The following is a 14,469-nucleotide window of genomic DNA, read 5'->3' as shown; positions in this document are numbered from 1 at the left end:
TTTAATGAGCTTCGAACCTACAACATGCAAGATGGCAGGTTAATACACAACCATAAAGTACAACAGTAAGTGTAGTTGTTACATTTTTGACTGAGAACACTCAGTTGAAATGATGAATTGCAGCCTTCAAAAACTTGGTTTCATGCAATGTCATGCAAAGCTTATCTAATGTAAGCCAATCTCTGATTACGATAACCTCATTTGTGAAGCTGAACATGTGTATTTCATTAGTACAGTTCATATGTGTGTGTGTGTGTGTGTGTGTGTGTGTGTGTGTGTGTGTGTGGTTATCATGTATGATGAAACACGAAATAAAAATGTCAGACCCATGTTTCAGGATCCAAACACATCAAGAAAGAACACCGGACAAGGAATTGAAAGTGAACTGACCAATTGCTGTGGCAGTTTGGCAAGGGCTAATGATTTGGTGATGACATTGAGGGCTCTGGAGGAAACCAGCTCCAGAGCGAGAAGTGTCGACTATGAAGTAATTTTAATCAGACAATAGTGTGGTATGCTGACTGTTTACTACAGGCATGATAAATAAAGCTTTGTAATAATTACTGTTTTAATTTGTGACAATATCACTCAATCCATTGTCATGTGAGCAACATTTTCATGTTTTTATCTTGTGTCCTTAAAGATATGACAAAAATATAAATTTTTGGCTAAAGTTGGCTGATATTTGGCCTATTACAAAACAGGTGTGACTATGGCTTTACATGAACAATAAAATACATTTTTCTTCACTACAATACCTGTATTTGTGCATAAATTGTAAAATTCACCATAAAGTTTAGGCAAAAAATATGACTTGTCATTAAAATCCGAGTCATATTTACAACATTTTACCGTCAATCAATGAATATATCTGTTTAGTTGGTCTGGAGTTTGACAGTCAAACTGTCTTCACTGATGATGTACCCTATACTACTGCCCTGTCACTCTGACTTGCAGATGTCACACAATCTGGGTCTGGCAATATAGGAACCCATAATCGCTCAGCTGGTTAAGATTGATTAGCTACCATGTCTACATCTATGGACATCTGGGCTGCTATACGTCTCTTGCTTGTTTAGTTTCTGCAGCTTATATACAACTGGGTCCCCATTAAAAACACGTGAAATAAACTACAAAGTTTTGGCTCCATCTACCACATGGCACTCTAGACTCGAGAAATAAAATGTGCTCCTTGTGTTTGAGAGGGAGGGAGGGGTATATATTTTCCCCTCCATTTCTCTCCTTCTCCCCCCCCCCCCCTCCCCCCTCCCGCCCACGCTGTATAGATTAAAAAAATTCTACTCACCAAGTGGGAGCAGGAGCGCAAGCGCGCGCCCACCTGCACGCACGCACGCGCGCGCGCACACACACACACACACACACACACAAAATGATTTAACTTATGCAAGTTTTTGGAGCCAGTGGTACCTTCTTCTAGCAGAAGGGTTGAAGGGGAAGGAAGAGGGGTGAAGGAAAAGGACTGGAGAGGTTTATGAAAAGGGATACAGTTTGGAAGAGTCACCCAAAACCCTAGGTCAGGGGATACTTACCGGATGTGATGAGAAGGGAAGACTGATTGTTGGGGACTGCACCAGGCGAGATTTGAAAAACTGAGAGCTTAAAGATGGAAGACAGGGCTTTCATAATACTGCACTATTCCATTCTGGGTTTTCCATTGTTTTTATTTATAAGTTTTCTTCTAATTTTGGGGTTTTACCTCCACAGCAAAATTAGAAGAAAAATTTTTGAAATTCTTACTAGTAAAAACTACAAGCACTTGTACTTACCTAAACAAACTTTCTTAGGCAAATTTGCATCTTTCTTCGAGTCAGTTGATGTTTCACTGCTGCCTCCTGATTTTTCCAGGGATAATTCTAATTTATGTTTACCAGGTGGCTCTGGACATGACAGATCACTCCCCTCTGGTTCTACAATAACAAATAATTACAAGAGTTAAAAAGAGAACACATTAGTTACTTAATGTCATAAATGTGCATCTTATATCAAATCTTGTCATATGCAATTCTTATTATTAATTAGAATGCTGACATGATTGTTGTCATTTTATACTCGGCCCATCCATTTGTACAAATAAAACATTATGACTGAAAGTGTCACATTTCTCATTTGCCTGATTTACTTACACACACCAACTTGAAACAATATTTGACCTCTTAACGCACAAGTGAAATGTGTTAAAACATGAATATAGATTACTAAAGGAGCAATAAACCAAAATTTTTACCTATACGTCCAGACAAGGAAGGATCTACAGATAAAACTTTGGCATCTTCTTTATGCTTTTTTGCCTGATCAGACTTCTTTGGGAAATTGGGCACATCCATCATCTCTCCACCATCTAGAAATAAAACATCACAATGTTGACCCTTATACAATCAGTTGTGGCACTGAAGTATCTGAGCTGATCAGCAACCATACCACTTGTAAGTAATATATATATTAAACACAAGTACCCTCCTGCCAATTCCCTGGCTTCAGCTACCCATTGATAACTATCTGTAGCAAATGAGTATCAGTGTTTAAAAAAAAAAAAATCGTAAGAATGTATAATATGAAAACAGCCCACTAAGTGATACAAGTTGTTATAAAATGATAAGCTGTGGAGAAAGAGGAAGTATCAAGTGATACTTATTCATCTCTAAGTTTCCTTCTGGCTGTAATTGGGCATCTCTTCAGTGCTCTTGAGCCAACTACACTAACAATTAATGAAGTGATCTCAGTTATTTTCTGAATGTTTTTAAACTATTCAGTAATTCTTCCCCTGTAGTCATCTAAGACAGCTAATTAGTATACAAGAAAGAGATTGTTTTGTGCCATTCTTTGATTAAGAAGCTACAACTTGCAGCAACATAAATTTTGACATTTATTTGCAATAAAATATGATACCCATATTACTGAATATATTTTGCAAAATACCTCATTCAGTACAATGCATCATCAAACATCTTGCCTTACTATAAATGGTTTTAATGTACATGATATTTAAAAGAAGGTAGCTCTCCATATAAGTCAGTCCTCTGCAATGCTTTTCATCTCTGCGTAACTTTTGTAATCTACACCCATTTGACTTATTTTCTGTAGTCAGGTCTTGGACCCCCCTCTACAAGTTTTCAATTTTTATCCCCCCCCCCCCCCCCCCCCCCCGCCACCAAACACCATATTGCCAAACTGACTACTCCTTGACCCCTCACAGTATGAGACCTATTAACTCATACATTCTTTTAATAAGTTGTTCTTCCAAACTTGATTCAGTACCCCCTCATGAGTTATCCTATCTACCAATCTAAACTTCAGCAGTTGCTGAACATGCTGCACACACAACACTAATGACTTCAAAATCCCTCTAGCCTAAACCTCTGGTAACATGTTGCCCACTACCTCAGCTAACCCATTCCCTTTGCTCTTCTATCCACACTGTAACAGTGTGCACAGAAGTGGACAGAAGAGAGAAGGATTGTGTACTACCACCTCCACCCACTCTTCCTCCCCCCCCCCCTCTCCCCATGTATGCACTCTCTCTCTCTTTCTCTCTCTCTCTCTCTCTCTCTCTCTCTCTCTCTCACACCCCCCCCCCCCTTTTCTTCAATCCTCTCCCCCTTCTTGCCTCCACATCTCTTACTCGCCCTCCCTCCCTGTCTCCCTCTTCATCACCACTGTCCTCTCCTTTCCTTCTTCCCTCCCCCCCCCTTTACCAGTCTCCATCCTTATATGCTCTATCCGCTGTACTTCTTTCACCTTGTGCAGCTGAGTCATCTAGGCAAAAGACCTGCCACCTCCATCGGCCCAGGCAAGTACTTTCGATAGTCAGTTTTCAATAATCAGTCTCGTTGCTACTGCAAACATGAGCATTTAGGTATCTGTTATGTCCTATTAGAAAAAGAGGAAGAGCTCGAAAGCTAGTGTTAACTGGCTTCTATTATGTGCTTGTGTGGAGCAATCCTCTATAGTTAAATGGTAGTTTTTCCCTTATTATACATATTAAACTTCAGCATTCCCAAGTGGCACCACATCAAACAAACTTCTATTTTCTTCTTGACTGAACAGTTTATTGTCCACATTTCACTTTGGTACAAAGTTACACTCAAGACAAATACCTCAGGACAAGAATTCCTAACATTTAAATTATATTCATTGTTAACAAATTTCTCTTTTTCAGAAATTATTATTTGCTTTTGCCAGAATGCCTTTTATAGCCTTCCATTTTCAGCAAGTGTCAATTCTTTTGCTGCTGAAATAACAAAACTCATCTACTCCTTTTAATAACTCATATACAAATCTAATCATCTGATTTCATTCAACTACATTCCTTAGTATTGTTTTACATTTGTTGATGTTCGGCCTATAACATCTTTCAAAGACACTACCCGTTCCAGTTAACTGGTCTTGCTAATCCTTTGGCATCCCTGACAGTGCTACAGTGTCACTGGATAAAATATAAAAGCTTTGATTTCTTCTCCCTGATCTATCATTCGCTTACCAAGTTTTTCCTCGGTTTCTTCTCAGCTTTCTTGGTATATACATTGAAGAACATCAGAGGTAGGCTACAAATCTGTCTCAGTTCCTTCTCAACTACTCCTTCCCTTTGATGTCCAGCAATTTTTGCCAAATTTAAGATAGCTTAAAACTGAAACTAAGTAGTATCAAACCACAGAAGTTATCTGGTTAACCTGCACAACTTTTGTGCACAATACACAGTTAAAAATCACGAGACCATGTCATTCACTGCTTCTGTGCTACATTAGGTCAAAGATGGGAAGGAAATCGATCACGACATTTTTTCCACCATTTTGTGACTGCAATAAATTTTGATCAAACATAGTATGTTGAGTGCCCCTTAGTTTTTTCACAAATAAATTACTTGTCATCTAATCTACAGAGCTGCAACAGTTATTTGTGGGTCCTCTAAAAGTTATTAATATCTGAACAGACCACCAAAATTTTTTGCATTTAATTTGTGCTTAGTCTGATGACCCACTGCTACATATTATCACCATCTATTTTCTTCATTTTTATTTCATCAGAAGGAGCAGGTGTCTTTTTTGTTAGAAATGTTTTGTTTGTTTTGGATAACCTCTGAATAACGGTAAGAAAAGTGCTTGAAAGTACTTCTATCAAAATTTTATTTAATAAAATTGCAGCCAAATAACCATATACAGTTACTTTGCTTAACATTTTACATTTACATTTTACATATTCATTTATCAATTTCACTCTTTTACTGCACAATTCTACGTGGTATCATTCACAGGATTCGTTACACAGTTTACACACACATGTTGTGGTTGTGTCGTGATAAGTTTTGTTTTTGCAAATTAGATGATGAAAGCCGTGAATAGAAAATCTAGTTATGACATGTCGCAGTTCGAAGTTTGGTGCTGTCCATGAGTGGTTCATCATTGCTTCAGTGCCATAGAACTTCGGCCATACTTTTTCTCGTTTGTCCTCCATGATCTTCAGTTGATTTCTGGAAGCCCTGCTGTGTGGCATCATATATCGAAGTTTGATGTCTTTATTTAGGAATGTCTCTCTCGCTAGCAGGTACACTAGTCTAGATCTTGTTGTCTTTGAGAGACCTAGTGCTCTTTTTAGATAAGTCGATTTTCCTTTTCTAGTGTTTCTAGATTGGTCCCATATAACCTCCATCCCATAGGCCAGAATTGGCAAGATTTTTGCATTGAATAATTTCATGGCCGTTTCTAGACTGAGTAGGCGGATGTTTTTGACACCCTGTATTGCTGTTATTGCTTGGGCTGCACGTTCTGTTGTATGTTTTGTGAAGCATTTGTCTGTTGGTTGCAACGTCACTCCTAGGTATTTAAAGTCTGATCAGATTTTTATTTTTTGTCCTCTGACGTTGATTTCGCATTCTTGGGTGTTTTGCCTCCTTTTCTGAAAAATCACCATTTCTGTCTTTGTTATGTTTATGTGTAGTTTGTGTTTACTGCACCATTTGTCTATTTTCACAATGATTTTCTGCAGCCTCTGTAAGTCTGTTGAACCTATGGTTATGTCGTCAGCATATACATGTACCTGTAAATCTTCTTCATTTTTTCCAATTCACAGTACTTCTTCAGTGCCAAGAATGTACAGCAAAGGGCTCATTGGGTCACCCTGTAAGACTCCGTTCGATTGCAGAATGAGGTTCGAAAAAGAGAGGTTGTCTGATATTGTGATTAAGTTGTATTCGAAGATTGACTTGATTATTCTTGCCCATACACTATCTTCTCCCATTGTGTTTTCCAGTTTTCGGACTATGAGATCTCTTTCCAGTAGTTCAAAGGCTTTGGTAAAGTCTATGAACACTGTGTAGAACATTTGTTTCTTTTGTAGCGCTTTGTCGATGTTGTTTAGAAGAAGCCTGACTGCTCTAAGTGTTGATCTTCCAGATCTGAAGCCCATTTGTCGTTCTTGGAGATGACTGTCCACACAGACTTTGATTTTTTATGTAGTTATCTTTGAAAACATCTTGAACTGAGTATTTTCCAGGGCTATGCCTCTGTACTTGTTTGGGTCTGTTGGGTCTCCTCTACCTTTGTAGAGAATTTTATTGTCAAGTGTTTCCATTGGGTCAGAATTCTTCCAAGTTCCAGGCATTTGTTGAATAGTTTGATCCATACATCTTAGAGGGCCTCTTTTGCATCTTTTATATATTCATTATATACGAGGGCAGTTCAATAAGTAATGCAACACATTTTTTTTCTCGGCCAATTTTGGTTGAAAAAACCGGAAATTTCTTGTGGAATATTTTCAAACATTCCCGCTTCGTCTCGCATAGTTTCATTGACTTCCGACAGGTGGCAGCGCTGTACGGAGCTGTTAAAATGGCGTCTGTAACGGATGTGCGTTGCAAACAATGGGCAGTGATCGAGTTTCTTTTGACGGAAAACCAGGGCATCTCAGATATTCATAGGCGCTTGCATAATGTCTACGGTGATCTGGCAGTGGACAAAAGCACGGTGAGTCGTTGGGCAAAGCGTGTGTCATCATCGCCGCAAGGTCAAGCACGACTGTCTGATCTCCCGCGTGCGGGCCGGCCGTGCACAGCTGTGACTCCTGCAATGGCGGAGCGTGCGAACACACTCGTTCGAGATGATCGACGGATCACCATCAAACAACTCAGTGCTCAACTTGACATCTCTGTTGGTAGTGCTGTCACAATTGTTCACCAGTTGGGATATTCAAAGGTTTGTTCCCGCTGGGTCCCTCATTGTCTAACCGAACACTGTAAAGAGCAAAGGAGAACCATCTGTGCGGAATTGCTTGCTCGTCATGTGGCTGAGGGTGACAATTTCTTGTCAAAGATTGTTACAGGCGATGAAACATGGGTTCATCACTTCAAACCTGAAACAAAACGGTAATCAATGGAGTGGCGCCACACCCACTCCCCTACCAAGAAAAAGTTTAAAGCCATACCCTCAGCCAGTAAAGTCATGGTTACAGTCTTCTGGGACGCTGAAGGGGTTATTCTGTTCGATGTCCTTCCCCATGGTCAAACGATCAACTCTGAAGTGTACTGTGCTACTCTTCAGAAATTGAAGAAACGACTTCAGCGAGTTCGTAGGCACAAAAATCTGAACGAACTTCTCCTTCTTCATGACAACGCAGGACCTCACACAAGTCTTCGCACCCGAGAGGAGCTCACAAAACTTCAGTGGACTGTTCTTCCTCATGCACCCTACAGCCCCGATCTCGCACCGTCGGATTTCCATATGTGTGGCCCAATGAAGGACGCAATCCGTGGGAGGCACTACGCGGATGATGAAGAAGTTATTGATGCAGTACGACGTTGGCTCCGACATTGACCAGTGGAATGGTACCGTGCAGACATACAGGCCCTCATTTCAAGGTGGCGTAAGGCCGTAGCATTGAATGGAGATTACGTTGAAAAATAGTGTTGTGTAGCTAAAAGATTGGGGAATAACCTGGTGTATTTCAATGCTGAATAAAACAACCCCTGTTTCAGAAAAAAAAACGTGTTGCATTACTTATTGAACTGCCCTCGTATATTATAGGGTCCTGCTGCTTTCTTGTTCTTCAGTGCTTTTATTACTTCTTTTACATCTTCTTCATTTAGTAATTCCCACACACTGTCTTTTTCCTTAGTTTGATGTTGTTTCTCTTTCTTTGGGGGTGTTTTCATTCCTTGTTTGTTCAGTATCATACTGAAGTGGTCTTCCCATCCCTTCATGTCTATGTTTGGTGTTTGAGCCATTTTCTTGGTCTTGCTGCTATGTATGGGTCTTTTTCTGCTTCATCCATTTCTCTTTTTGCCTCTCTTTCTATGTGTTCTTTTTTCTTCTCTTCTATTAGTTTTTTTGTAGATTCTCCTCTCTTTTGTGTACAGTTTGTATGTTTCCTCGTCGTGCTGGTTTCTTAATCCATGGAGCATTCTTAGAACAGTGTTCCTTTTACTGAAGCATTCAGCATCGAACCATCTTTTGCCGTCCCTGTTTTTGGGTTTGTTTGTACCACTGAATATTTTAGGAAGTCTTCTATTTGCCTGTTGCTTTTTCAAGGTCTCCTTCCTCTATTAAATTTTCTATCTGTGTTATTTGTTCTTGCTGGTTTGTTAATTTTTCTTTATCTATTTTTCTTTGTTTGATTTGGTGGGTCTTTCTTGCTGGCAGTGATGCGACGTTATTTATTTTTATATTCACTGGAATGTGCTTTCATATAGGAGTGATGGAGTCATGCCATATTGGTTGAATACTTCCTTTTATTTCTCCTCTTGTTAATGCGACATCAATGGTGCTTTTCCCATTGTGGCATATATATGTAGATATCTGTCTATCGTTCAGTAGGGTGAAACCATTTTCTTCTAGGATGTCAATGACTAGTCTTGTTTTCTAGTTCTCCGTGTCTATTCTGCAGTTGAGATCGCCTGCAATAATGGTGGGTTTGCTGTCGCATTGTTTGATGAGTGGGACTATTTCGTCAATCATTACTACAGCGTTTGTGTGCGGTTTAAAATCGGTTTACAATAAGCTGCAATTATATTTATGTTTGCTGCTTCTACTAGCATACTATTTTCTTGTTTTATGATTTTTTATGGGTGTCTTCTAGGGTTTCAGTAGGATAGATATTCCTTCCATGGGTTGTCCTCTTTCTCCCTTCTTTGCCATTAGGTGACAATTGTAGAAATCTTTATGTTGCCAGTTGTCTGTCAGAAAATTTTCTGTTAGAATTGCAAGATCTGAGTTTTGCAGAATGTCTGTTGGTGTTAGGTTAAGAGCACTTTTTATTCCCTCTGTATTCCACAAGACTACTTTTATTTCTTGCTCTTCTGGTTTTCTTCTTAGTTTAGTTGAGCTCTGCTCCCTCTTCCATGGATCGTCTTGGGAAACGAAATCGACATACTTTTATGTTTTCAGGCCAGAATTCTGGTTCTTGTGTGATTTGTAGATTTTCAAACTGCTGTCAAACTGTGCAAACCATCAACTAAACAAGTGTAGTTTGCATAAGAAACATAAAAATGCTTGTATAGGAGTCACATTATCTACTCTGATTATTAAGTATACATTTTTCTAATGGTTCTACTGCTTTTAAACATAACAGTCGACCTGACACATTTTTATTTTGGCTACATTCATTATCTTTGAAGAGGTTTAAAGTCCTGCTTTTTAAGTCACCAGAAAGGCTTTTCCCCTTCTTGTTAGGCATTGCAAACATAAACCACATACTGTACAAATGTATTTATGTTGAATAAACAGTCAAGTGTTCATAAATATCTATAATGGATTAGCTTAATCACACACTGTTCAAGCTCTGTAGCTTCTTTTTAACATTTTAATTGGTACTATAAGTTCAAAAGCCACTTGTGGTATCAGTCAAATTTCTGGAGCAAGTGTTAACATTTACAAGTCTATTAGATTAGATTTATTTTCATTCCAATTGATCCATAGTGAGGAGGTCCTCCAGGATGTAGAACATGTCAGAAAAACAATAGTACATGACAAATATTTACAACTGAAACAAATAACTAATGTACCTACCACAGGTCCCAAGCGGAATGATCGTCATTTTTTTTTTAATGAACACTATATGAAAGAATCATTTTACAAACACTCATTTACTAAGATCGCATTAATGCACTGAATTTAAAATTTAAAAAAATGTTTTTATTTATTTATAAGGTAATAAACATATAATAGAACTACAACGATACTTATGTACAACAAATATATATGTACAGGGTGGTCCATTTATAGTGACCAGGCCAAATATCTCGTGAAATAAGCAACAAAGAAAAAACTACAAAGAACAAAACTCGTCTAGCTTGAAGGGGGAAACCAGATGGCGCTATGGTTGGCCAGCTAGATGGCACTGCCAAAGTCAAACGGATATTAACAGCATTTTTTAAAATAGGAACCCCCATTTTTTATTACATATTCGAGTAGTACGTAAAGAAATATGAATGTTTTAGTAAGACCACTTTTTTCGCTTTGTGATAGATGGTGCTGTAATAGTCACAAATGAATAAGTTGTGGTATCACATAATATTCTGCCAGTGCGGACGGTATTTGCTTCGTGATACATTACTCGTGTTAAAATGGACCATTTACCAATTGAGGAAAAGGTCGATATCGTGTTGATCAATGGCTATTGTGATCAAAATGCCCAATGGGCGTGTGCTATGTATGCTGCTCGGTATCCTGGACGACATCATCCAAGTGTCTGGACCGTTCGCCGGATAGTTACGTTATTTAAGGAAACAGGAAGTGTTCAGCCACATGTGAAACGTCAACCATGACTTGCAGCAAATGATCATGCCCAAGTAGGTGTTTTAGCTGCTGTCGTGGCTAATCCGCACATCAGTAGCAGCCAAATTGTGCGAGAATCGAGAATCTCAAAAACGTCGGTGTTGAGAATGCTACATCAACATCGATTGCACCCGTACCATATTTCTATGCACCAGGAATTGCATGATGATGACTTTGAATGTCGTGTACAGTTCTGCCACTGGGCACAAGAGAAATTGCAGGACGATGACAGATTTTTTGTAAGCGTCTACTAAGTGACGAAGTGTCATTCACCAACAGCGGTAACGTAAACTGGCATAATATGCGCTATTGGGCAACAGAAAATCCACGATGGCTGTGACAAGTGGAAAATCAGCGACCTTGGCGGGTTAATGTACGGTGCGGCATTATGGGAGGAAGGATAATTGGCCCCCATTTTATCGATGGCAATCTAAATGGTACAATGTATGCTGATTTCCTAAGTAATGTTCTACCGATGTTACTACAAAATGCTTCACTGCATGACAGAATGGCGATGTACTTCCAACATGATGGATGTCCAGCACATAGCTCGCGTGCGGTTGAAGCGGTACTGAATAGCATATTTCATGACAGGTGGATTGGTCATTGAAGCACCATACCATGGCCCACACGTTCACCGGATCTGATGTCCCCGGATTTCTTTCTGTGGGGAAAGTTGAAGGATATTTGCTATCATGATCCACCGACAACGCCTGACAACATGCGTCAGCGCATTGTCAATGCATGTGTAAACATTACGGAAGGCGAACTACTCGCTGTTGAGAGGAATGTCGTTACACGTATTGCCAAATGCATTGAGGTCGACGGACATCATTTTGAGCATTTATTGCATTAATGTGGTATTTACAGGCAATCACGCTGTAACAGCATGCATTCTCAGAAATGATAAGTTCACAAAGGTACATGTATCACATTGGAACAGCCGAAATAAAATGTTCAAAGGTACCTACGTTCTGTATTTTAATTTTAAAAACCTACCTGTTACCGACTGTTCATCTAAAATTGTGAGCCTTATGTTTGTGACTATTACAGTGCCATCTATCACAAAGCGAAAAAAGTGGTCCAACTAAAACATTCATATTTCTTTACGTACTACACGAATAAAAAATTGGGGTTCCTATTTTAAAAAAATGCAGATGATATCTGTTTGACCCATGGCAGCACCATCTACCAGGCCAACCATAGTGCCATCTGGTTTCCTCCTTCAAGCTAGACAAGTTTCGTTCTTTGTAGTTTTTTCATTTTACGCTTATTTCGTGAGATAAAATTGTGTGTTCCTGAATAACGCACACCTTTTTGTACAAGACTAAGTGACTTTAAATCCTTGTGAAGATTATTCTTATTTCTAGTATTGATTCCATTTCTTGAGCTGTTGATTTGAAAAAGTGATATATTTTTAGTGACAAATTTCATTAAAGAATAAATATATTGGGAAGCAGTAGTTAATATCCCTAGCTCCCTAAACAGGCTTCTGCAGGATGTTCTTGAGTTCCCACCACATATAACTCTTATTGCACGTGTTTGTGCCCAGGAAACTTTAGCTTGGTTTGATGAGTTACACCAAAAAATAATCACATATGACATTATGGAATGAAAGTAAGCATAGTATGCCAACTTTTTCATTTTTATATCCCCTATGTGTGACACAACTCACATTGCAAAGAGAGATTAGTTAAGACGCTTTAGCAGTTCTGTGGTGTGCTCCTCCCAGTTGAATTTACTATCAAGCTGTAATCCCAAAAATTTAACACCATCCACTTCTTCTATCTGCTTGTCATCCTATGTCAGGCATATATTCGTGGGACACCCCCTACAAGTTCTGCACTGCATTTAGTGTGTTTTTTCAAAGTTTAGAGACAAAGAATTGGCTAGGAACCAGTGATTAATCTCCACAAATATTTTATTAACTGATCTTTCTAAGGCTTCACTTGATTTGCTATTTATTGCAATGTTTGTATCATCGGCAAACAAAACGAAATTGGCATCTGGTAATGTTACTGATGAAAGGTCATTGATATAAACAAGAAAAAGTAAGGGCCATAAAATGGAACCTTGTGGCACCCCACATGTAATTAGTTCCCAGTTGGATAATGCCTGATAGCTTAATACATGTCTCTTTCCTAATAACACCCTTTGTTTCCCGCCAGAGATATGAGACTTGAACCATTTTGCAGCATTTCTTGTTATACCATAATATTCTAATTTACTTAAAAGGATATTGTGATTTACACACTCAAATGTCTTTGACAGATCACAAAATATACCATTTGCTTGCAATTTTTTGTCTAATGAATTAAGTACATTTTCACTGTAAGTGTAGATAGCCTTCTCAATATCAGAACCATTTAGAAATCCAAACTGCATCTTTGACAGTATGTTATTTGTGATAAGATGTTTATAAAGCTGATTGTACATTACCTTTTCTAAAATTTTTGAGAATGCTGGCAAAAGAGAAATTGGATGGAAATTTGATGCTATTTCTTTATCTCCCTTCTTAAACAGTGGCTTAACTTCAGCATATTTCAACAATTCAGGAAATATTCCACTCATAAACGACTGGTTACACAGATATCTTAATATGTTACTTAACTCAGAATCACATTCTGTAATTAACTTTGTTGATATTTCATCATACTCCCTGGATGTTTTTGATTTTAAAGATTTTTGATGGACATTACTTCTGCTGTGGTAATGAGGGTCAAATTCATATTATGGAAGTTACTTGAAATGTCTGGTGTGAGGTATTCCATAGCAGCATCTACAGAACCTGACAGCTCCATCTTTTCAGTAACAGTTGTAAAATGTTTGTTAAAAAGTTCTGCAACACTATACACACCTGTCACCAATGTATCATTTAGTCTTAATGCTATTTGTCCCTCTTCATGTCTGGTTCTACTGGTCTCCTCCTTCACTATATACCATATTGTCTTTATTTTGTCATCTGATATGACTACCTTTTCCTTGTAATATATTTGCTTTGATGTAAGAATTACAGTCTTTAATGCAGTATTTCTTGTGATGTGCTATAGCATCAACATCAGAACTGTTTCGCATTGCCAGATACAGTTTTCTTTTTGTTTTACAAGATACCTCTATTCCATGATCAATCCATGGCTTCTTTGTGGACTTTGCTCTAACCTTGGTTAGTTTTGGGGGGAAAACAGTGTTCAGATAAGATAAGGACTTTATTAGCGAAAGTATTATATTTTTCATTCATGCCATGACCACTGTAAACATCACTCCAGTGAATGTCTCAAAGGAGTGTCCTAAAATAATCTATGTTTGGCTTATTGATAACCCTCTTGAGCTTAGATTTGACAGATTTTATATCCTGTTCAGTATTAAGATTTAACAGAAGGAACTGTATGTCATGGTCTGAGAGGCCATTGACTATTGGTTTTGTAATATAATTTTGTTCATTGGACTTTTCTATAAAGATATTATCAATGGCTGTTTGTGAGCATTTGGCTACCCTAGTGGGGAACTTAACAGTGGGAATTAAGTTGAATGATAGTGTTACTGACTCAAATAAGTTCTTATGGGCGAGTCTTTAAGGAAATCTACACTGAAGTCACCAGCAACCACTATTTCTTTGTTTTTGGTTGTTAAATGGGCCAGTACAGCTTCAAGGTGGTTTATGAACAGATTGAAGTTACCTGCAGGTGCT

General features: G+C 38.4%; 1 protein-coding gene across 2 annotated transcripts in view; it reads right to left on the bottom strand.

Annotated features, from left to right (window-relative positions):
* The window catches only part of LOC126458431 (arginyl-tRNA--protein transferase 1), a 155,473-nt gene that overhangs the window by 123,295 nt on the left and 17,709 nt on the right, over positions 1–14,469 (bottom strand). For both annotated transcript variants that reach the window (XM_050095486.1, XM_050095485.1), the window contains exons 4-5: positions 2,246–2,359; positions 1,788–1,928 (exon numbers count right to left, since the gene is read on the bottom strand). In XM_050095486.1, the coding sequence (XP_049951443.1) occupies positions 1,788–1,928; positions 2,246–2,359 (255 nt within the window). The remainder of the gene's footprint in view (positions 1–1,787; positions 1,929–2,245; positions 2,360–14,469) is intronic.

This window comes from Schistocerca serialis, chromosome 2 (assembly GCF_023864345.2).
Source record: "Schistocerca serialis cubense isolate TAMUIC-IGC-003099 chromosome 2, iqSchSeri2.2, whole genome shotgun sequence".
NCBI lineage: Eukaryota > Metazoa > Arthropoda > Insecta > Orthoptera > Acrididae > Schistocerca > Schistocerca serialis.
This window is presented reverse-complemented; position numbering and strand designations above follow the sequence as displayed.